This window comes from Phyllobates terribilis, unplaced genomic scaffold, assembly GCF_046119375.1.
Source record: "Phyllobates terribilis strain yellow unplaced genomic scaffold, ASM4611937v1 Scaffold_272__1_contigs__length_2551015, whole genome shotgun sequence".
Lineage (NCBI taxonomy): Eukaryota > Metazoa > Chordata > Amphibia > Anura > Dendrobatidae > Phyllobates > Phyllobates terribilis.
Window position 1 is genome coordinate 2,275,411 of NW_027363032.1, and position 25,549 is coordinate 2,300,959.

Genomic DNA, 25,549 nt, shown 5'->3' on the forward strand with positions numbered 1-25,549 from the left:
GCGGATGTAAGGCGTGACGGTAGGCAATTGGGCTTTCCGAGGGTACAAGTGGTTATAAGGTGGCTAGGTTTTAGAGGAATGGTATGGAGCCGGTTTTTGTCGGAATTTCATAAAGCGTCAAGATTGGACAGAACACCGGATATTCTGGTTGTGCATTTGGGGGGGAACGATTTGGGGGCAAGGCCCGTGAGAGAGTTGATTCGGGATATCCGTTTTGATTTTTTGAGATTGTGGACGTCGTTCCCGGGGGTTTTGACCGTTTGGTCGGATATAGTGCCCAGGAAAAAATGGCGGGCGGTCAGATTCGAAAAAGGTATAAATAGAGCGAGAGTGAAATTAAATAGGGCCGTGTCCAGTTTTGTGTCACGGAATGGTGGGATAAGTGTTAGGCACTTTGAGTTGGAATCGGGGGTTGGTAATTTTTGGTCGAAGGACGGTGTTCATCTCAATGATATCGGTATGGATCTTTGGGCCCTTGCAATACAGGAAGGGATTGAAAGGGCGTTGGTGGCTTTGGGGCACTCACGAGCCTAAGGTTTTTAGGGCTGTTCGTGGTTGGCGGGGGGTGGGGTTCTTGGAGTTGGTACCGAATTGTCGGTGGAAGGAATTGGGAAAAATTCCAGGTCATTTAAATTGAGTGGGGGGTGATCTGGCAGTCAGTTCTGGGCTCTGGACGGGGTTTTACCTCAGGAGCATTTAGTTTTGTTGGTCTTTCACGGAATGTGGAAGTTTTGGTGCCCTCGAGCTGGTGCTGAACGGCTGAGGGTAACATGGCGGTTGATTTTTATAGTTAATTTAAAGCCAGATCTATTAGCTCCAAGAACCCTCACTCCATATATATATATATATATATATATATATATATATATATATATATATATATATATATATATATATATATATATATTTATTTAATTGTTATTTGGTTTGTTATTTGTTGTTTGTTAATAAACTGCCGCTGTGGAGTCTTTATTTCAGGGACGGATCATGGGATCCCGGGGTTTGTGGGAAGTGGGAAGACAACAGGGAAACCACATTGGCCGTAACAGGTCATGTCTCACGCTGCATCTCCTTCCTGATTGTATCACTGAGAAGACAGAAGCTGCCCCATCCCATTCTCAAAGAAATGCAGAACCCAATGGATCTGCTGTCCGTGATCCGCTTATTGTCAGAGGACATCATTAGGGAATGCATTTTCTCATTGCTTAAGAAATTGTTGGGGGATCCTGCTAATTGCTGAATAATAAAACTGCAGCACCGCTCCATTTAAAGCAGTGTTTCCCAAACTCCAGTCCTCATGGCACCCAACAGGTCAGGTTTTCAGGATTTCCTCAGTGTTACACATGTGATGAAAGTATCATCAAGGAATCAGGAATTCTCTCACCTGTGCAATGCTATGGAAATCCTGAAGACATGACCTGTGGGGGGCCGTGAGGACTGGAGTTTGGGAAACACTGATTTTAAAGGGACTGTCAGCACAGAATGACTGTTGAAACCAAGTACAAGCGCTCCGTGGATCACGGCGTGGGCCAATCCTTTATATACACCTTCCCACCTGCTTGTTTTACCTCTGTCTCTGGTTCTATGAAGCCAGAGCTGTCAATCAACTAGCGGTATTGGAGCCCAGGGTAAATACTAAAAACAGAGGAGCCAGAGGTGTAATTGGAGCAAGTTTTAAATTAGTAGTACAGTGGATGTGGACAGAGCAGGATAATTTGCCGGACACACAGCTGGGGATCAGCTGACGTTACTGAACCCCAATAACACTGGAGCAAGCGTTGACTGTGCAGACGGCACTTCTGAGCAGCAACTAGCGGTATTGGAGCCCAGGGTAAATACTAAAAACAGAGGAGCCAGAGGTGTAATTGGAGCAAGTTTTAAATCAGTAGTACAGTGGATGTGGACAGAGCAGGAGAATTTGCCGGACACACAGCTGGGGATCAGCTGACGTTACTGAACCCCAATAACACTGGAGCAAGTGTTGACTGTGCAGACGGCACTTCTGAGCAGCAACTAGCGGTATTGGAGCCCAGGGTAAATACTAAAAACAGAGGAGCCAGAGGTGTAATTGGAGCAAGTTTTAAATCTGTAGTACAGTGGATGTGGACAGAGCAGGAGAATTTGCCGGACACACAGCAGGGGAACAGCTGACGTTACTGAACCCCAATAACACTGGAGCAAGCATTGACTGTGCAGACGGCACTTCTGAGCAGCAACTGGCGGTGTTGGAGCTCAGGGATTACAGTTCAGGTTGTAGAAACATGAACACAACAGGAGACCTGGATACTGTTGCCAACCAATTATTTATTCTGGAAGAGGACTGGCAAATTCATGCGAGATCCAGGCCTTGTTCATTTTCAGAAAAGTATGCCGGTCAACGTTATCGGAGGATAGTCGCATGCGACGGTCTGTTAGTGTGTCACCCTGGCCTGGATGCCACAAATATAATAAAGCTGGGTCTGAGAGCAAGGGGGAGGTTCTCTAGTCAGGGGAACATTAGCATGCAATACCTCCTGTCTCAGGCCAGTAGGGGGCAGGCCTTATAAAAGCTGGAACTGGGGGCAGGGTTAGGGAGAACTGGACGACCTGTCTCAGGACTGAGAGGTGTCCCAGAGCAGAGAGAAACAGTTGTGTTGCACCCCAAGAGGACGTGTGGCAGTAGGAGAGCCACAAGTCAGGGACAAGAGGTGAAGTACGCCTGTCCTGGCAGACAAAGAACCAAATTTACCAGACTTTGGTGCCTGAGGCTGTGAGGATTCCACGTCCTGCAGCAGATAACCAGTCCGCGGGGGACTGTATGTTCCTTGGCCTAAGAAGCCTGGAGGCTCCGCCACAGCAGAAGGGACTAGCAAAGCCGTACCAGGCCGAGAGTAGAAAGGGACCCACGTTGCAAACCATACGGGCGAGAGGACACGGTGAGCTCGGGAACGTGGGCTGTTACCCTATAAGGAGGAGATAGCCAGAAGGAGCGCAGAGAGCACGGTAGGCCTACACCCTCACCCTGACCAGGGCCAACTTCCCATTTGCTCTCAGACATCCAGGTCCCCTCTTAGCCGGGACTGTTTGTGGGTCAGTTCACCTGTTCTAGTAAAGACCCTGGACTGCAACCTGTTGTCTGTGTGCTCCTTGCTCCTCCAGCACTAACGGTACTGGGACGCCCTACACCATCACCCCCATCCTCCATTATACTGCCCTGGGGCCGCACTCTTCCCGTGGGGAGTCACACTACCCCAGCTGCATACATCATCAGCCCCAGTGCTCTGCCTGGCAGTGGCGGTTCGCACTGACTGCAATCCACGGGTGGCGTAGTCGGACATACCAACAGCGCATAGCAGACTACCACCGGTCTGACCACCCTGAGCCACGGAACCGGGGTGCCACCACTACCCCCATCGTTTCCCTATTGCTCGGATCCGAGTGCCCCACGACCCAGGGGGCGAGTCATTAGTACACCACCTGAGGCACTAAAGACGTGTTCCGATACTACACTAGCAGCAGGGCAAGCTAGCACCTCCAATGCATACTGGCTAAGCTCTAGCTATGTATCCAGCTTACAGACCCAAAACTTGAAGGGGGAAGAGCCGTCTGGGAGTACACTGAGAGGGCAAGACATGTAGTCTGTCACCATCTGACGGAAACGTTGCCTCCTGCTGACTGGAGCCGTCTGTGATGGTGTAGACATTTGTGGCGGCGGGGACACAAAACTTTGCCATATTTGGGTCATACTGGTCTTGCCTTGTGCTGAGGCGCTGCTTCTGCTCCCTCTTTGTGCAGAGCTTCCTCCACTGCCTCGACGCATTGAGCTGCTTTGTAAAGCACTAGCAGCACTGCTCTCGGTTGGAATGGAGAACATGATGGAATGCACCAGTGCGTCTTAGTACTCCCGCATTTTACGCTCCTGGTTCAACGGTGTTATGAGGCTTTGTAAGTTGTCCCGGTAGCGAGGATCTAGGAGGGTGGACACACAATAATCAGCCGTGTTGAGAATGTGGGCGATGCGGCGTTCGTTTCTCAGGCACTGCAGCATGAAATCAACCATGTGCTGCAGACTGCCAACTGGCCAAGAAACGCTGTCCCCTGCTTGAGGCGTGATCTCTGCCTGCTCTGCATCACCCCACCCTCGCTCTAGATACTAACTACTAGAGCATTGTGTACCTCCCTCCTCTGGACAGATGTCTTCCTCCTCCATTGACTTCTCCTCATCCTCCTCACAAAGTATCCCCTGCCTAGGCCTTTGTGAGGAACCACGTTGCGCAGACTGTAGAGAAGCAGGTGGCATTTGTGACTCCTCATCCTCCACCTCTTCCAAAACCTCGTCCCTTAGTGCTTGCAGTGTTTTTTCAAGCTGGCTGATAAGGGGGATAGTCATGCTGACTAGTGTGCATCATCTGCACTCGCCATCCGCGTGGAATAATCGAAGGCACAAAAAACGTGGCAAATGTCCTTCATAGAGGCCCACTCAGTGGTGGTGAAGTGTGAACGGCGCGCACTGCGACTTGTTTGCGCCTGCTGCTGCTGGTACTCCATTACTGCTGCCTGCTGCTCACACAACCTCTCCAACATATGTAACGTTGAATTCCACCTCGTGGGTAGGTCACATATAATGCGATGTTCCGGAAGACATAATCGGCGGAAGACATAATCGGCGCTGCAGAGTTGCAATGCGCGATCTTGCGTTGCTGGAACGCCGCAAGTGAGCGCACTCTATGCGGACCTTGTGAAGCAGTGCATCAAGATCTGGATAGTCCCTCAAAAAACTCTGCACGACCAAGTTGAGCACATGTGCCAGACATGGGATGTGAGTGAGGTTGCCTAGGCCCAGAGCTGCCACCAGATTTCGGCCATTGTCGCACACTACCATGCCTGGCTGGAGATTCGCTGGCACAAACCACACGTCGCTCTGCTGCTTGATGGCATTCCAGAGCTCCTGCGCTGTGTGGCTTCGATTCCCCAAAGAAATTAATTTTAATACGGCCTGTTGACGTTTGGCCATGGCTGTGCTCATATCGGTCATCATAACAGGTAACCGTTCACGGGTCAATGTGGAGGTAGACCGTGACGGCTCCAGCAGCGCTGATTCAGAGGAACTGGAGTATGAGGAGGAGTCAATGTGTACAGACTGGATTCCTGCAATCCTTGGAGTTGGCAGAACACGTACAGCGCCACTCTCAAGATCTGTACCTGGCTCCACAACATTTACCCAATGGGCAGTGAGGGAAAGGTATCGTCCCTGTCCATGCTTACTGGTCCACGCATCGGTGGTCAAGTGGACCTTGCTATTGACGGCATTTTGTAGCGCATGTTTAATTTTTCCCTCCACATTCTGTTGCAGGGCAGGGACGGCTTGCCTGCTGAAATAAAAGCGGCTGGGCACGTTGTATTGTGGGACTGCCAATACCATAAAGTTATGGAAGGTGTCAGTCTCCACCAGCCTGAATGATAGCATTTCAAGGGCCAGTAGTTTAGCAATGCCAGCATTCAGTGCCTGTGCTCGGGGGTGGTTTGCCGAGCATGGGCGCCTTTTCTCCCATGCCTGTGCTAACGATGGCTGTAGACTGGCCTGGGAGTGTGAGGATGACAAGGAAAGTGGTGCTGTGGGTGGAATTACACTGTGTCTCTGTACAACAGTGCCAGAGATTCTTCCATGGCGATCCTGTGAGGAAGCTGAACCAGCTGTGTGTGAGCTGGAGGAAGAGGCTACAACACGAGCTGAAGCGGTGGTAGGTGGCGCTGTAGGTTGGCCTAGGTCTTCAGTGTGTTTTTGTAACTCCACCACGTGCTTGGTCCGCACATGTTTCCACATATTTGTGGTATTGAGGTTGCTGACACTTTTCCCTCTTTTCACCTTCTGATTACACAGCTTGCATTTGACAAAGCAAATGTCATCTGCAACTGTGTCAAAAAAGGACCAGGCACTGCAAGTCTTGGGAGCGCCCGCTTTGGATTTTGGAAGAGCCATGCTCCTAATGGGTGCCGAAGTGGAGGCTACAGGCAACCAAGTCTGCCCCCTCCCTCTCCCTCCTTTTTGGGCCGTTCGGGGAATCTCTTCCTCAGAGCTGCTCCCACCACCTTCCTGTCCCTCACGCCATGATGGGTCAAGGACCTCATCATCTACACCACCCTCTTCAAACAACTGCTTCTCCTGGGTAGTCTCAACAGCACAGTACGCACCAGAAAGTGGCACCTGAGTCTCATCATCAGATGCGTACTGAGGTGTGCTGCTGACCATAGGCACTGGCCCACCCGCCTCTTCAGATTCCGAGAGACAAAACGGTTGCGCATCACTGCATACTACCTCTTCTTCAAATTCTAGAATTCTGCTTGCCTGGCCCCCTCTTTCCAAGCAAAGAGATTCAGAGAACAGAAGTAGAGATGGCTCCTGTACAGGGCTCTCTGACTGCCTGGGCAATTTGGCAGGTGGTGAAGAGACAGATGGGTGCTCTTCAGTGCTCAGGACCTGAGAGGATCTGGAACTAATTGAAGTCGATGCGTTCGCTGCCATCCATCCGACAACGGCTTCAATTTGGTCCTCCCGCAGCAGTGGGGTACGGCTAGCTCCTACAAAGCTGCGCATAAAGGACTGTTCCCTGGTAAAACTGGGGGATGCTGAGTCACTGGTGCCCGCAGCAGGCACAGAATCCCCACGTCCTCTCCCTACAGGCACAGAATCCTCACGTCCTCTCCCTGCAGAAACTGCACGCCCACGACCACATGCCTTACTCCCTGCCTTCTTCATCTTGGTAGACTGATAAAGATAGGCAGAAAAGTACTAAGGGCTTAGTGTGCTTATTCCTGAACAGCTGCTAACAGGTATAAGAAACTAATTTTATAAAGTGTAGACTTTAACATGAGCTAATGTGGCCTACATAACTGTAAAGTGGAGTGTTTGGTGAGCTTTATTTAGGTCTTTTTTGTCACAAAAAGACACCGGATGTGCCCAAAGATGTAATACCGATAGTATCACAAACTTTTTGTAGCTATTACAATGCAGGAAGGTAACCTACAATGCAATAGATGAGGCTACAAAAAATAGGCTAATACTAATCTGGCTGGGGCTGCAGGGCCCAATGCTGCAGAAAGGCTCCTCTATCTACTCCTATATAGTGTGTTTGGAACCAGTTTAGCTGAATACGGATGGAACCACCACACTAATAGGAGAAATCAGGAAAAATGATCAATTAGCAAAAAAGGACAATGTATGAGGCAGTGACACACACTGAGTGCACTACAACCAGACGTGGCTGAAGCACACACTACAGCGTGAGCTGCACTCACACACAGAGACCTTGCAGACAGCCGTGAACAGCACAGAGAACTGTGCACTAGCGCTGCAAGGCACAGCGATTTATAAAGTAGCTTGGGTAAAGCAGAATAGAGCTAATAGGTAGCTAAAACTGTCCCTGAGAACAACAGCGTCCTATCCCTAACTGAATTCACAGCAGAGTGAGCTCAAAATGGTGGCGGCGGCTTTTATAGTGCATCATGACATCATTTCAGCAGCCAATCACAGCCATGCAATTAGTTAAGAAGCCTACATGCCTAACAGGATGTGCCCACACTTCTTAGGATCCTCATTGGCTGAATAAAATGAAACTGGCTCATTGCATTATGGAAACTTCCGATTCCGGTATACGATATTGCAAAAGTATCGGAATTCCGATACCGCGAATATCGGCCGATACCCGATATTTCAGCATCGGATGCTCAACACTACTGATGACACATTAATGACGTTGCACCAGCCAGACTAATCAAAAGCCACGTTAGGGACCCCTCCAAAGTAAGAGATTTGCGAGCCTCCTATCCAGAGGCCAGAGACTACTGACTTGGCTGATGGATCGGGATCCCACAAATGAGTACACCCCTCTGTAAAAATAAATCTTTTTTTTCTGTTTTATTGTTTTCATATTCTTAGGATCATAACGTGTTTTATTGGTACTATTTTGGGATATGTAAGTCTTTTTGGTCATCCTTATTTTTGTGATAAAATGACAAATGTGTGTGTTTTTTTTGTTGGAATTTGTTTTTTATTTGATAAAAAAAAATTATTGGGAAAACAAAACCTGTTTTTCAACATTTTTGTAAATGATTAGTTTCACAACGGGAACACGCAATGCGTTAGTTGCATAAATAATCCATTAGTGCAGTTCAATGTCCAGCCTGTGTGTGTTATATTGGCAGGCCGCCTATTAGATGGGGTCTCCAGTCGGATCTAATATCTCCAGTGACCATGGCATGTAAGGAGTTAACGGAGCAGCGGCAGAGTGCTGACAGTGCACCCTTTCACTGCTGGGTCCCTGCTTGATGTGGGTAGTGAGCACTGTTGGATGGAGCCCTGGGATCATGATTCCAGGATGAAGATGCAAGTCCTAATGTCAATGGGCATGTTCCATTAGGAAGTGCTTTGACGGGAAGTGGTTTATCTACTACATTTTTTTTATCTTAACATCCAATATTATGAAAGCTTAGGTTTGATCTCTCGTATCAAAGGGTTTTTTAATCTCCAGCATTCATGGTACATGCACAGGATATGCCATAATAGCTGGATAGGTGATGGTGTTACCTCCCGGGCCTCTGCCTGTCAGGAGTACAGGAGTTCCACTTTGCATTGGCTAACATTCTGAAGCCCGCCATCCTGTTCTTGGTTAGTTATAGGTACCCATACTCATCTGCTTTTTCTTTTCTTTTCCAAGGACTTGAGAAGGTTCCTTTACAAAAAACTTCCAAGGTACTTTCTTTCCATAGTTTTTCGTATGATTAATGATTGCTATTATGTAATTATATTTAATAATTTAAGACCTCAACTCCCAAGGTCTGAATAACAAAACTCCTGCCCTCCTCTCTCTGACGATACAGCCTGGTCTCTGGGGCCTTTATTTCTGATACCAATGCCCATGCGTTGGCTCGTTAACAATGGTCATTCTGATGTGAGGTGTGTAGTAAATTATGTCTATTACTAACATAACCTTTTGATTGTTGTTTTATTAGTGTTGAAGGACTTCATGCCATTGTAGTGTCAGACAGAGATGGGGTACCTGTAATTAAAGGTAAGGAACTAGAATGGACATGCATGTCTCGGCATGCAGTTCTGCTGTAATGTGGTTCTCTGCCCTTATACCCACTCTTACAGCTAGGTTACACACCTCAACTGTTATCTCAAACTTCCAAATTAATGATGCGGATATGATGAACCACTGGTGAGCCCACAAGCAACTATCTGACCAGCAGATTTGTTCCTGCCAATATTGGAACTCAATCTAATAATTTCAGCCATAATGATAATTGAGATTAAAGAAGTTGTCCACTACTTGTACATTGATGCCCTATCCATAGGATAGGACATCAATGTCTGGTCGGTTGGGGTCCCACACCCGGCACTCCCGCCGATCCGCTGTTATCGGTGCCGCCGGCTGTAAGTGCTTACTTGCGGAGCTTGGCCATCAAGTTGTAGTGGCCACCGCAGGGTACTTCACATTCGCCTCCTATTCAGTTCAATTTAATAAGAGGCGGATGTGTAGTACTCCACGGCGGCCACTACAACTAGGCGGCCAAGATCTGCAAGTAAGCACTTCCGTCCGGCAGCACCGATTACAGCTGATCATCAGGGGTGCTGGTTGTGGGACCCCAGTTGATCAGACATTGATGCTCTATCCTACGCATGGGGCATCAATGTAAAAGTAGTGGATGGGTTTGTTTCCATGTTGAGATTTTTTTTTTTTTTTTAAGCGGTTTTTGTAGCTAAAGCCAGAAATGAATAATAAATGGTAGATGTCTCTTTTTTTAATCCACTCTTGGTTTTGGCTTCAAAAACTGCATCAAAATCTGAAGTTGGAAACCACTTTCATTATTTTTAAAAGGAAAAAGAGGGTGATATGAATCTTAATACAATTAGTTTACTTTATTTTTTAGTCCGCTTAGAGGACTTGAAAACCTGTGATCCTTTGCTTTTTCTATATACTGCAAAACTATGATTGCGCTATTTAACTGCCACTGCCAGTGATTGACAGCAGCGCCTAGGTAGTTAAACATCAGCGACTGGAACAAGCGCTGCTGCTGAAGACTGATGGTGGCTGTATAGCAGCCGGTATATGGCGCAAGCTGAGCCCCCTCCACACATGCAGACCCCAGTACGAACATACAGGTACATGCATTTGCTCCAGAGTTGTAAAGAGCCATGCCACATGACTTGGGCTATAAAGCCAAACCAGGACCCTCTATTTGTGTACAGCCATTTTGGGCTGCTTGTACCTCATCAACCAAAAGTAGGAGACTGGATTATAGAAATGTTCACATTCAAACACTTATTGCTGTTTTCTTTATCAGTTGCAAATGAGAATTCCCCTGAACATGCTCTGAGGCCATGTTTCCTATCCACATTTGCACTGGCCACTGACCAGGGAAGCAAGCTGGGACTCTCCGAAAACAAAAGCATCATATGTTACTACACCACGTATCAGGTAGGTAAGGCTGTAGACCCAGGACGGCTTTGTGAGCATCGGGTGTGATTATCACAATCGGTGGTGGTGATGGACATGCTCATCCCAACCAGATTCAAGTGGTATCATCTTCTGGTTTAGAGTTTTTTGGGGGCAGGTATTTTCGGGCAGGTCTGTCTGACCTGCTATACAGTTGGCTTTAGATATGTAGATTGTAAATATTTTCCAAAGTTCTCAAAGAGATTGTCCCAAATCAGAAAATCGTGATCCCTGGGTGCAGTTTGTTATAAAACGATTGTAAAATTGTCTGGTGTAAGCCACCCTCTTCCGGTCCGGTGCTGAGCCTCTCCGGCTGCTCCATGTGTCCAGTATTACCTGCGGGGCCGATGTCACATCAGCAGCTTGGCAACCAGTCAGTGAGCTCAGGTGTTTTGAGTGGGGTGTTTTGTCTACACCGCCAAGCCACTGAGCTCTCTGATTTGCTGGTGTGCTGTCGACATGACGTCAGCGCTGCAGCCCATATCCGTTACCGAGAGCTATGGTGGAGACTCAGCCCTGCACCTGGGGAGGGGGAGTAAAGCGTGGGGTCCAAGAACAAGCTAAACCCTGATGAAACATTTTGTTTTAATTCCATTTGTTATGAGGATTGTGTGTAAAGTGCCGGTGTTAATAGACATATTAATAGGCCCATCCTCCTTTTAGAATTGCTGTTTCAGTCCTCATTGCACTGACATTAACCGATCTCACTGTGTTTTCTTTGTGGTCCACAAGTCACTTTCTCCATGCATACCTCACATTACGGTTCATAGGGATCCATTGGAAGTGTTTTCCATGTTCATTGTACAGTAAAGCATCATTTACACAATAGAAAACGCCTTTAAGCAGCATGGAAATATGGAGGTTATAAGTATCACTTCATTTCTATTGTCTGTAAGTCATTGATTTGTGTTTCAGGTTGTCCAGTTTAACAGATTGCCGTTGGTTGTGAGCTTCATAGCTAGCAGCAATGCCAATACAGGTAGGCGTTCTTCTGTATTATTTACATTGTATTTACATGTCTAGCCCGATAAAAGGTGCAGTGTACAGTACAGACCAAAAGTTTGGACACACCTTCTCATTTAATGATTTTTCTGTATTTTCATGACTTTGAAAATTGTACATTCACACTGAAGGCATCAAAACTATGAATTAACACGTGGAATTATATACTTATACAAAAAAGTGTGAAACAACTGAAAATATGTCTTATATTCTAGGTTCTTCAAAGTAGCCACCTTTTGCTTTGATGACTGCTGTAACATACCTGGCGGCGTCCTTGCATAGTGGTCCATCTCCCACTGTGCAAGAGCGCGCACTTGATCTCCAGTCCAGTCTGCTAGCCTGGCTTCCCTCCGTGCTGTCTGTTTGCCTCTGTGTCTGCTGCTTAAGGGCGGCGCCCGATCACTTCCTGCTTTTTGTACCTGCTGCAGGCACACCCCTTGTGCGTCCCCAGCCTATTGCTGTCTGTCATTTGGTATTTAACCCAGCTGCTCCAATGAATCCCTGCCTGAGCATTGTGTTTCATTCAGTGTGGTCTTTCACTCTGAATGTGCCAGGTCCCCTTCTGTGTTCTCTTGTCTGCCTATCCTGGAGGCTGTATTTCCAGGCCTGTCTGAACACGCTCCTTGCCTGTTCGTCTCGCCTTCTAGGGGCCGCATACCTAGACCTGCTCCTGTATCTTGTCTGTCCTGTCTGAACACGCTCCTAGCCTGTTCCTCCCGCCTTCTAGGGGCTGCATTCCTAGACCCGCTCCTGTATCTAGTCTGTCCTGTCTGAACACGCTCCTGGCCTGTTCCCACCTTCTAGGGGCTGCATTCCTAGACCCGCTCCTGTATCTTGCTACTGTGTCTGTTCTTGTCTGTATAATCTTCTAGCCTGTTTTCCCGTGTTTCTCTATGTCCGTACCTTTCCGTTTTCTGCAGTCTGAACTCGTACCTTACTCCTGCTCGTTGTCACTGTACTCCCGTTTGTGAGTTTGTGGTCCACTCGCTACTTCACTGCAAGTACCCTGTGGGTATCTGGTTCTGCCTTTCCCTTCTTGTCTGTTCCGTGTGAACAGAGCCCTGTCCCCCCTGCTCTGCCTTGCTCACCGCTCCGGCGGTTCTAGCCTGCTCTGCCTTTGCTCACCGCTCCGGCGGTTCTAGCCTGCTTTGCCTTTGCTCACCGCTCCGGCGGTTCTAGCCTGCTCTGCCTTTGCTCACCGCTCCGGCGGTTCTAGCCTGCTCTCCCTTTGCTCACCGCTCCAGGTGACCTTGTCCTGCTCTACTCTTGCTCACCGCTCCAGGTGGCCTTGTCCTGCTCTACTCTTGCTCACCGCTCCAGGCGGCCTTGTCCTGCTCTACTCTTGCTCACCGCTCCAGGCGGCCTTGTCCTGCTCTACTCTTGCTCACCGCTCCAGGCGGCCTTGTCCTGCTCTACTCTTGCTCACCGCTCCAGGCGGCCTCGTCCTGTTCCACTCTTGCTCACCGCTCCAGGCGGCCTCGTCCTGCTCTACTCTTGCTCACCGCTCCAGGCGGCCTCGTCCTGCTCTACTCTTGCTCACCGCTCCAGGCGGCCTCGTCCTGCTCTACTCTTGCTCACCGCTCCAGGCGGCCTCGTCCTGCTCTACTCTCACTCACCGGTCTAGGCGGTCTCGTCCTGCCCTGCTCTCGCTCACCTCTCTAGGCGGCCTCACTCTGCTGTGTTTGTCCGCCACATCTGTGGTTCTGTTCCTGAGTCCCAGTGTGTACTGGGTCCTATCCCGCCTGTGTTCCTACCTGCTAGCGCCTCCCTGTCTGCACTCTAGCCGTGCTTGCCTGTACCCCCCTGCCTGCATACCCGCCTGCCTGCATACCAGTCGTGCCTGCCTATACCCACCAGTCTGTGGCCAGCCTAACCAGTCTGTTCCTGTATTCCCCTGTGTGGGTCAACAGCCGTGTCCGGGGTCTGTCCTGGAGTAGCACCTGGTCCCTCTGCTCGGTTCCTCCTTGGTGCACTGGCGTCGTATGCCGTCGTGCGACCCTGGTCGGATCGGGTGAATACCTAGTTACGCCCCTCCAGGCATTCACTCTCCGGCACGGTCCAGTGGAATCACACGCACACGCCGCTCAGCCCGGGCGTGTGCATTACAACTGCTTTGCACACTCTTGGCATTCTCTTGATGAGCTTCAAGAGGTAGTCACCGGAAATGGTTTTCACTTCACAGGTGTGCCCTGTCAGGTTTAATAAGTGGGATTTCTTGCCTTATAAATGGGGTTGGGACCTTCAGTTGTGTTGTGCAGAAGTCTGGTGGATACACAGCTGATAGTCCTACTGAATAGACTCTCAGAATTTGTATTATGGCAAGAAAAAAGCAGCTAACTAAAGAAAAACGAGTGGCCATCATTACTTTAAGAAATGAAGGTCAGTCAGTCTGAAAAATTGGGCAAACTTTGAAAGAGTCCCCAAGTGCAGTTGCAAAAACCATCAAGCGCTACAAAGAAACTGTCTCACATGAGGACCGCCCCAGGAAAGGAAGACCAAGAGTCACCTCTGCTTCTGAGGATAAGTTTATCCGAGTCACCAGCCTCAGAAATCACAGGTTAACAGCAGCTCAGATTAGAGACCAGGTCAATGCCACACAGAGTTCTAGCAGCAGACACATCTCTACAACAACTGTTAAGAGGAGACTTTGTGCAGCAGGCCTTCATGGTAAAATAGCTGCTAGGAAACCATTGCTAAGGACAGGCAACAAGCAGAAAAGACTTGTTTGGGCTAAACACCACAAGGAATGGACATTAGACCAGTTGAAATCTGTGCTTTGGTCTGATGAGTCCAAATTTGAGATCTTTGGTTCCAACCGCCGTGTCTTTGTGTGATGCAGAAAAGGTGAACGGATGGACTCTACATGCCTGGTTCCCACCGTGAAGCATGGAGGAGGAGGTGTGATGGTGTGGGGGTGCTTTGCTGGTGACACTGTTGGGGATTTATTCAAAATTGAAGGCATACTGAACCAGCATGGCTACCACAGCATCTTGCAGCGGCATGCTATTCCATCCGGTTTGTGTTTAGTTGGACCATCGTTTATTTTTCAACAGGACAATGATCCCAAACACACCTCCAAGGCTGTGTAAGGGCTATTTGACCAAGAAGGAGAGTGATGGGGTGCAACGCCAGATGACCTGGCCTCCACAGTCACCAGACCTGAACCCAATCGAGATGCTTTGGGGTGAGCTGGACCGCTAAGCATCTCTGGGAACTCCTTCAAGATTGTTGGAAGACCATTTCCGGTGAATACCTCTTGAAGCTCATCAAGAGAATGCCAAGAGTGTGCAAAGCAGTCATCAAAGCAAAAGGTGGCTACTTTGAAGAACCTAGAATATAAGACATATTTTCAGTTGTTTCACACTTTTTTGTTAAGTATATAATTCCACATGTGTTAATTCATAGTTTTGATGCCTTCAGTGTGAATGTACAATTTTCATAGTCATGAAAATACAGAAAAATCTTTATATGAGAAGGTGTGTCCAAACTTTTGGTCTGTACTGTATGTCTGTTGTGAAAGAAGAATTTCTCAACTGGAAGCCGAGGAGAAAATCCAATCTACCCTGTCCCAATTTACATGAAATGGTTCTTGGTTCTTGTCAGAGTTGATGAGATACAACTACTGATCCCTTAATGATACTGTAGATGTTCTGTATCCAGTAATGGTGTGATGTGGTCCTTACACAAAGATAATTTAAAATGTGCAGTCAGTGCAATAACAACAACAAAAAATACTAGTAAAGTGTCCTTAAAATATTTTTAGATGTGTTTAGAAAAATATATAACTTATACTTAACGTCAAAAAAGTGCTCTGGTCTCCAATTCTCAACACTAGTCCTGACAGATCCACTTCCAACTTGTGCCCGCTTTCCTGGACTATAATACGGGTGTCCTATTCTTCAGAGGATAGCACGCCCATCATTCAGCTGAGTGGAAGCAATGGATCTAAATTGACTCTCACATCAAACATTTGCTTAAAATCTGTCTGGTGAAAACAAGTAACCGCCTATGCACAAGGTAGCTGATAACTGATTGATCGGTGGAGGTATGACCACTGCAACCTGCACCGATTGGTAAAAGGGGGCACTTTCATGCCCATTAGAAAGATGGTTGACCGCTGCTCTACTCATTCCCTGTGGGCTGTGGAATGCTGCATTCGGCTTTTTCTGGCCGCCCCATAGAGAACGAATGGTCCTGCAATCAGGCATGTGCACTGCTGATGAACTTTAATGAGGATAAAAGTACCCTGCTGGGGATAAAAATTTCTTGATTTGCCCCCACTAATCAATAAGTGATAACTCGTCTTTGGAGAATCCCTTTAGCCAAAATGTATTGGCTTCATGTGTGCTCTGAATGGAAGCCACTACAATAGTAATTACACTGCACAACAAATGCCATCAATAACCAGTCTCAGACGCATCCAGCACTATGTCTACCATATTGTCCACCTGAACTAAGATTACACAGTGGGCTAGTCATCACTGACCAGTTATCAGCCACTAACAAATGTCACAACTGGCTCAACATAGTCAAGTGTTAGTTCTATCTGCATAATATTAGTTTCATTTTGTAATGAGGATTAAAGTTCCTTCTGCTTCCAAACAGTGCGACACGACCTCCACGATCAGTAAGTTACAGAACTTGTCTTCACTCAATATCCCCTTTAAGCAGTTGGACAAAGAGCAGTTCCCAGAACAGGTTCCTCTCATTTCTACCGTTTGATGCAGTTTTATGCCGGATGATGGAAAGTTTCAGGTTCCCACTTTCTGCCCTGAAATCGGAGTACACATATTGTCTACAGCAGCTTGTAGTCTGCCAACAGCTGGAATATACATAGAAATATGGACTTCTGCAGTCAATTTTCACTATTTATTCATATTTTTTTTTTTTTTTTTAGGTCTAATCCTTAGTTTGGAAAAAGAACTTGGCCCCTTGTTTGAAGAGCTTCGGCAAGTGGTGGAGAATTCTTCATCTGCGTGGTCCTCAAAAGAAGTCATGAACTTTTGGTGTGGGGAAAAAAAAAAAGGTTGCCATTTCCAAATCAATGAAACACTTTGTACTTGTAGTTCTGCCAGTGCACTGAGTAATATTCCTCTCTGCTAGAGAAATGAAGGAGAACTGCTGGATTTCTAGGGGGCATCAGCCCTAACATTTCACATTCCCTCTAAGTGAAGGAGCTTATCCACTGCAGAGATGGATCCAGTTGTGGTTACACTGGGCAATTAACCAACAAATTCCCTGCAGATAACCATTGTATTAACACAGTAAGAGGCGTAGATTTGTATCGGTCGTATTCTCTGTTGCTTTTCTATCTGGAACCACATTAAATTGTAACTTGCTGATATTAAACCTAGGACATTGTGTGCACAGAGCCAATGATGACGTGTGAGTGTCTCAGTGACATCTGCAGATCTTTGTAGCTGGTTTCATAGCGGCTTAAAATGACATTGGTCTGCACTGACGGGTAAAATCCAGAAGCAGAATATTGCTAGAATGGTTTGCTCTCTAGCTCCCCCTATTGTTAGTCCTCCTCATGGTCACTATGGAGGACGACTGATCAGAATGAAGCTGCCATCCACCTTCCAAACCACAAATTCTTACCAACACATTAGGACTATAATAGCTAGCTATCTTCAGTGAACTTTCAACCTAGAACGGAGCAGAGCAGTGGCAATGGGGAAAGTCAGATACCTGTAATAATAAACCTCTCGCCACTAGATGGCAGCATAGGACCATTGTAAAAAGTTATTTTCTGCAACTATTAAGCTTGCCTATAGAATATAATGCACTTACCACTGTCTCTTGAGGAACCGAGGCTTGTAGCCTTAAGATTTTTACCTACAAGATTAACGGAAAAAATATTCCAGATGTAATTGTGTGTGGAACTCATTCTGCTTATGATGCAGTTTTTCAGCTCCCATTACTAGGTCTGACACTGGTCTGAGGACGCTCCTGATTGTGGAAAGGAGTAAGCTCCTTCCAATATAAAGTGATGTGCGGCCGCTGCTTTTGGAGGAAAGCTGCTCTTTTGTCAGCGGCATCAAGATTTTCTAACTGTTCATGGGAGGAGAATCACAGATTTGTTAGTGCCACGTTAAACTGGGGTCTTTTGCGGTCAATGTATAATTAAAGTGACCCTACTGTGTAACTTTCTTCTGACATATCGCCATATCATTTGTGGGACTTAGTGAGTTTGAGACTCGTATGGAAGGTTATAATAAGCGATGCTGAAGCATTGGAATAGAAATGACGGCATTTGACACATTAACTGTTTTTACATCTTGCAATACAATTTAACTTTAAAAAAATAATAAAACTAATGCCTTGATTGCAGTTTTTGTGCTACTTGAAGTTGTGAAAAAATTTGGCAACTTTTGTCATTCTTAGACCATTACTGGCCGGCTTCACCAGCTTTTCCAAAAGTGGGTGGAACTTGGACTGGTCGTGAGCGTGCAAACCCGACAAATTCACCATGAAAGGAGCCACAAAGTAGTGTCAATTACTACAGCCATCTACACCAGCTCAGGGCTACTGGATATGTCTTGGGGTGGCGTACGGCTCCTAATTCATTAAGAATAGCAACTTACTCCAGGGCGCTCATTATTAACATTGATGTACAAAAGGCCAGTCTTAATGAATCAGGGCCTTTATCTTTAATAGGTTGAGAATGACCATTGAATTTATAATTCATCTTAATGCACACCATATAGTATTACATTAAACCAGAGTCGTATATGATTATTTCATTTTCTGTACAACTTTGGTTAATATTTTGTATACGAATAAATTGGCAAATCCTAACAGTATACTTCCTAAAGAATGTCCAAAACCTGAGACAGAAACAAAATGCACATATACCCTGCTGTGAGTAAAAGCAATAATGCATAGAAATAACATGGAGTACTTGGTAAAAAAGCGTAAAAGCTATCCCACCAGCGTTAAGGTGTACCCAAAGCGGGATGGTCCTAACCTCTAGTATTAAAACCTTACCATGTGTCAGTGACGTCAATGTGAATAAGGGACTAAATGGCCTTCTTCCTGAATAGTTGGTAAACATTAAAAACATTAAAATACCTGGGACTGTAAAGGACTCTGTGGCTTCTATGGCGGCTTGTTTCCTTGCTGATTGATAAATTCTTCATTTCATTCTTCAATGATCTTGTTCTGAGGGGAGTTTGTAACTGTTTTTTGTTACTGAGCTTCTCTGGCCGACCATAGCACTCCTTGTATTATATGGACACTTGGACAGTCATTCATCTGAATTGCTGATTTCTAATACAAAAAAAATATATTGTTTACTGCTTTCTCAGCAAGATAAGCTTTGATTAGACATCTCTTTTTAGATTTGCAGGGCTGCCACCGGCAAGTTCAGGGCCCCATACTGGCAAATTTTTCAGGCCTCCTTGAGACTGTGCCCATGCTCCACCCCCAGCCAAGCCTCAACACCGCCCACTGCCCAGGCTCCACCCCCAGCCTAGCCTCAACACTGCCCACTGCCCAGGCTCCACCCCCAGCCTAGCCTCAACACCTCCCACTGCCCAGGCTCCACCCCCAGCCTAGCCTCAACACCTCCCACTGCCCAGGCTCCACCCCCAGCCTAGCCTCAACTCCTCCCACTGCCCAGGCTCCACCCCCAGCCTAGCCTCAACACCTCCCACTGCCCAGGCTCCACCCCCAGCCTAGCCTCAACACCTCCCACTCTTGGAAAAACTCCACTTCTGCGCCACATCTTCACCAATCGCACATTAACAGTTCCCATTGAACACCATATCACACACATAGCCATCAGCTTTTGTTTTGACCAAAAGATTGTTTTAAGTCTGCCACCACAACAAGGGTAGACTCCTTTGGCAGTAACCTACTCTTCCTTAACTTATTAAAAATTTGTTAAAATATCCAATACTCTTTTTAGGCATTTTTATTTGTTTTTCTTTAAGGGAATTCGTCACATACCGTATATACTTGAGTATAACCCAAGTTTTTCAGCACATTTTTTGTGCCGCTGCTCCTGCTGATGGTGCTTGCTACTAAAGAGAATGCATATTCGCTCCTTTCCATGCACATAATCCCGACGTGGAGAGGAGTGAATATGCCGGCAGCACACATCAGTGTCTGAGAGCACATGGCAGTGATGCCGTGCGCTGCTCAGATGCTGACATGAGCTGCAGCAGAACAGGATGCAGCGCTGGACATTAGGTGAGGAAGGAAGGTGAGTATATGTGTTTATTTTTTTGTGTGTGCAGTCATGTGGCCGTACATACCAGGATTGGGGGATGAACAGGCCATGCATACCAGAATTGGGGGATGAGGAGGCCATGCATACCAGGATTGGGGGTTAGGAGGCCATGCATACCAGGATTGGGGGATGAGTTGTACCATACATACCAGAATTGGGGGATGAGGGGGGGACATGCATACCATGATTGGGGATGAGGGGGCCATGCATACCACGATTGGGGATGAGGGGGACATGCATACCAGGATTGGGGATGAGGGAGCAATGCGTACCAGGATGCGGAAATTTACCAGTAGCTGCTGCATTTCCCACCCTAGGCTTATACTCGAGTCAATACATTTTCCCAGTTTTTTGTGGTAAAATTAGGTACCTCGGTTTATACTCTAGTATATATGGTACATTTTTTAAAATGACCAATAGTACCATATATAAGGGAAAAATACCAGCACACCATGGCCCGACCACATATTACCACCACATAGTGACCGAACAATACCACATACAAGGGACAAATACCGCCACACCATGACCAGACTACATATTGGCACTAGTGACATTATACACAGGAGCTCTGTATATAGTGTCAGTGTACAGGTAATACAGGGATCACTGATGACATTATACTCAGGAGCTCTGTATATAGTGTCAGTGTACAGGTAATACAGTAACTCACCGCTGACAACATACACAGGAGCTCTGTACATACAGTGGGGAAAATAAATATTTTATACACTACCAATTTTGCAAGTTTTCCCACCTACAAAGAATGGAGAGGTCTGTAATTTTTATCGTAGGTACACTTCAACTCTGAGAGACAGAATCTAAAGATAAGAACCAGAAACTCATATTGTATGATTTTTAAATAAATTGCATGAAATAAGTTTTTGATCACCTACGAACCAGCAAGAATTCTGGCTCTCACAGGCCTGTTAGTTTTTCTTTAAGAAGCCTTCCTACTCTGCACTCATTACCTGTTTTAATTGCACCTGTTTGCACTCATTACCTGTATAAAAGACACCTGTCCACACAATCACACTCCAACCTCTCCACCATGGCCAAGATCAAAGAACTGTCTAAGGACACCAGGGACAAAATTGTAGACCTGCACAATGCTGGGATGGGCTAAAGGCCAATAGGCAAGCAACTTGTTAAGAAGGCAACAACTGCTGGCACAATTAATAATATTTTTTTTATTTATATAGCGTCAACATATTCCGCAGTACTTTACAATTCAGACACATTATCAGCACTGTCCCTATCGGGGCTCACAATCTAAATTCCCTATCAGTATGTCTTTGGCGTGTGGGAGGAAACCCACACAAACACAGGGAGAACATACCAACCCCTTGCAGATGTTGTCCTTGGTGGGATTTGAACCCAGGACCCCAGTGCTGCAAGGCTACAATCCTAACCACTGACCCACTGTGCTGCATTTTATTTGAAAATGGAAGAAACATAAGATGACTGTCTATCTTCCTCGGTCTGGGGCTACATGCAAGATCTTGCCTTGTGGGTTACAGATGATTCAGAGAAAAGTCAGGCATCAGCCCAGAACAACATGGGAGGACCTGATCAATGATGTGAAGAGAGCTGGAACCACAGTCTCAAACATTACCATTAGTAACACTTTATGCCGTCATGGATTAAAATCCTGCAGGCCACGCAAGGTCCCCCTGCTCACGCCAGCAGGTCAATGCCCATTTGAAGTTTGCCGATGATCCAGAGGAAGTATGGGAGAAGGTCATGTGGTCAAAGGAGACCAAAATAGAACTTTTTGGTATCAACTCCACTTGCCGTGTTTGGAGGAAGAACACCGCCCTAACCGTGAAGCATGGTGGGGGAAACATCATACTTTGGGGGTGCTTTTCTGCAAAGGGGACAGGACGACTGCTCTGTATTGAAGAGAGGATGGATGGGGTCATGTATCGCAAAATTTTGGCCAACAACCTCCTTCCCTCAGTAATAGCACTGAAGATAGGTCGTGGCTGGGTCTTCCATCATGACAATGACCCGAAACACACAGCCAGCGCAACTAAGGAGTGGCTCCATAAGAAGCATTTCAAGGTTCGGGAGTTTCCTAGCCAGTCTCCAAACCTGAACCCAATAGAAAATCTTTGGAGGGAGCTGAAATTCAACATTGTCAAGTGACAGCCCCGAAACCTGAAAGATCTGGAGAAGATCTGTATGGAGAAGTGGGCCAAAATCCCAGCTGCAGTGTGTACAAATGTGGTGAAGAACTACAGGAAACGTCTGACCTCTGCAATTGCAAACAAAGGTTTCTGTTTTTCTATTGTATCAAATACTTATTCCATGCAATAAAATGCTAATTAATTATGTAATAATCAATAAAAATTACAGACCTCTCCATTCTTTGTAGGTGGAAAAACTTGCAAAATTGGCAGTGTATCAAATACGTATTTTCCCCACTGTAGTGTCAGTGTACAGGTAATATAGTGATCACCGGTGACATTATACACAGGAGCTCTGTATGTAGTGTCAGTGTACAGGTAATACAGGGATCACCAGTGACATTATACACAGGAGCTCTGTATATAGTGTCAGTATACAGGTAATACAGTGATTACCAGTGACATTATACACAGGAGCTCTGTATATAGTGTCATTGTACAGGTAATACAGTGATCACCAGTGCCATTATACACAGGAGCTCTGTATATAGTGTCAGTGTACAGGTAATACAGTGATCACCAGTGACATTATACACAGGAGCTCTGTATATAGTGTCATTGTACAGGTAATACAGTGATCACCAGTGACATTATACACAGGAGCTCTGTATATAGTGTATAGTATACAGGTAATACAGTGATCACCAGTGACATTATACACAGGAGCTCTGTATATAGTGTTAGTATACAGGTAATACAGTGATCACCAGTGCCATTATACACAGGAGCTCTGTATATAGTGTATAGTGTACAGGTAATACAGTGATCACCAGTGACATTATACATATGAGCTCTGTATATAGTGTCAGTGTACAGGTAATACAGGGATCACCAGTGACATTATACACAGGAGCTCTGTATATAGTGTCAGTGTACAGGTAATACATTGATCACCAGTGACATTATACACCGGAGCTCTGTATATAGTGTATAGTGTACAGGTAATACAGTGATCACCAGTGACATTATACACAGGAGCTCTGTATATAGTGTCAGTGTACAGGTAATACAGTGCTCACCAGTGACATTATACACAGGAGCTCTGTATATAGTGTCAGTGTACAGGTAATACAGTGATCACCAGTGACATTACACACAGGAGCTCTGTATATATTGTATAGTGTACAGGTAATACAGGGATCACCAGTGACATTATACACAGGAGCTCTGTATATAGTGTCAGTATACAGGTAATACAGTGATCACCAGTGACATTATACACAGGAGCTCTGTATATAGTGTCAGTGTACAGGTAATACTGGGATCACCAGTGACATTATACACAGGAGCTCTGTATATAGTGTCAGTGTCCAGGTAATACAGGGATCACCAGTGACATTATACACAGGAGCTCTGTATATAGTGTCAGTGTACAGGTAATACAGGGATCACCAGTGCCATTATACACAGGAGCTCTGTATATAGTGTCATTGTATAGGTAATACAGTGATCACCAGTGACATTATACACAGGAGCTCTGTATATAGTGTCAGTGTACAGGTAATATAGTGATCACCAGTGACATTATACACAGGAGCTCTGTATATAGTGTCAGTATACAGGTAATACAGGGATCACCAGTGCCATTATACACAGGAGCTCTGTATATAGTGTCAGTATACAGGTAATACAGTGATCACCAGTGACATTATACACAGGAGCTTTCTATATAGTGTACAGGTAATACAGTGATCACCAGTGATATTATACACAGGAGCTCTGTATATAGTGTCAGTATACAGGTAATACAGTGATCACCGGTGACATTATACACAGGAGCTCTGTATATAGTGTCAGTATACAGGTAATACAGTGATCACCGGTAACATTATACACAGGAGCTCTGTATATAGTGTCAGTATACAGGTAATACAGTGATCACCGGTGACATTATACACAGGAGCTCTGTATATAGTGTCATTGTACAGGTAATACAGTGATCACTAGTGCCATTATACACAGGAGCTCTGTATATAGTGTCAGTATACAGGTAATACAGTGATCACCGGTAACATTATACACAGGAGCTCTGTATATAGTGTCAGTGTACAGGTAATACAGTGATCACCGGTAACATTATACACAGGAGCTCTGTATATAGTGTCAGTATACAGGTAATACAGTGATCACCGGTGACATTATACACAGGAGCTTTGTACATAGTGTGTAGTGTCAGTGTACAGGTAACACACTAGTCCTTCATCTTCGCTTTTTTCCTTCCAGCGCAGACTACCATCACTTCTTCCAGCCACGACTCATCTCTGCATATAATAACAGAGTTATCTAGAGCACCGCTTCCAGAGCACATTCCCCAGTTTTTCCCCAACTTCTACACTACGCAGCTGAATACACACGTGAACCCACCATTAATATATAATTAGGTATTATGCAACCCACCATTCGAAATATAAATTTCAATCTATCACTGTACCCTCACTAACTATTAATAGCCACTTTCCCCCACCCAATAAATATATAAATTAATTAGCACATGTACTCTATTCCCAAATTCAATACCAGTCACACTCCTGCATCCTCAACACCCCCCACTCTGTACCTCCCGCTCCCCCAATTCATTATATTTACATGCCCCCTTTCGCCCCAATTCATTATGTCATGTCCTCTCCCACCCCCACCCTCTATTCATTATCAGCTGCTGTCCCCCACCCTCCATGCATCATATGCTCTCCCCCACCCTCAATACAGCATCTTTTGCTCTCCCCCACATTCAATACATCATTTACTCTCCCCATGTTCAATGTATCGATATCTGCTGCTCCCGACCCCAATTCATCATTTGTTGTCCCCTACCCTCCACTCTCAATTCATCATCATTTGCTCTCCCCCACCTTCAACACATAATTCTTTACTCTCCCACCCTTAATTCATTATCATTTGCTCTCCCCACCTTCAACACATAATTCTTTACTCTCCCACCCTTAATTCATCATCATTTGCTGTCCCTTACCCTCAACTCATCATTACTTGCTCTCCAGTCCTCATCATTTGCTGTTACCCCCAGTCTCATTTCATCACATTTTTTTAATCACTGATAACAAATGAATAAAATCATTCTGAATATAAGAGTGGGAGATATAACCTTGCCAACATGTCTATCAGTTCTGGCATTCTCATGGAGTCGTTTGATAATCATTATCTCCAATACATTACATCTACCTGGCACACACTGAGCAGGGGGTGCAGCGGGACCCCATTCATATGAACTGGGCTGCCTTAGAAGCGGATGCATTACATCAGCATTAGGGAACCTTCACTTTTAGGATTGAGGATGATCCTAAAGGTCTTGGTCACATAGGTTTGACCAGCAATTTATAGTATAAAACAGGACTTCTATTTGGTACTTGTTTGGGGATTTTATCAAGACCGGCTATAAGCTTGCTGGAGTAAAGTAAGCCCAATCTATCAAAAGGCTCATGCCTCTTGGCACATTTGGCACATTTTGGGGGCTGTTTGTGCACCAGAAATAAAATATTTTCCAGCTGTGGGCTGTTTTACATTTTAGCTACAAAGTATGCCAGTTTTCTAGTCATTAAAGTATATTTGTAATGTGGCAGGTGGCCATGCCCCTTTACCTTAGAAAAATGTTGGAGGCACTGTAAAAGGGGCAAAACTCATGCCGGAATTAC

At 45.9% G+C, this 25,549-nt stretch overlaps 1 protein-coding gene across 1 annotated transcript in view; it reads left to right on the top strand.

The window, feature by feature from the left end:
- Positions 1-16,580, top strand: part of LOC141219424 (ragulator complex protein LAMTOR3-like) — a 45,816-nt gene extending 29,236 nt beyond the window's left edge. The window contains exons 3-7 of the mRNA XM_073666138.1: positions 8,694-8,728; positions 8,989-9,047; positions 10,324-10,457; positions 11,391-11,454; positions 16,375-16,580. Of these exons, the coding sequence (XP_073522239.1) occupies positions 8,694-8,728; positions 8,989-9,047; positions 10,324-10,457; positions 11,391-11,454; positions 16,375-16,580 (498 nt within the window). The remainder of the gene's footprint in view (positions 1-8,693; positions 8,729-8,988; positions 9,048-10,323; positions 10,458-11,390; positions 11,455-16,374) is intronic.
- The last annotated feature ends 8,969 nt before the right edge of the window (positions 16,581-25,549 follow it).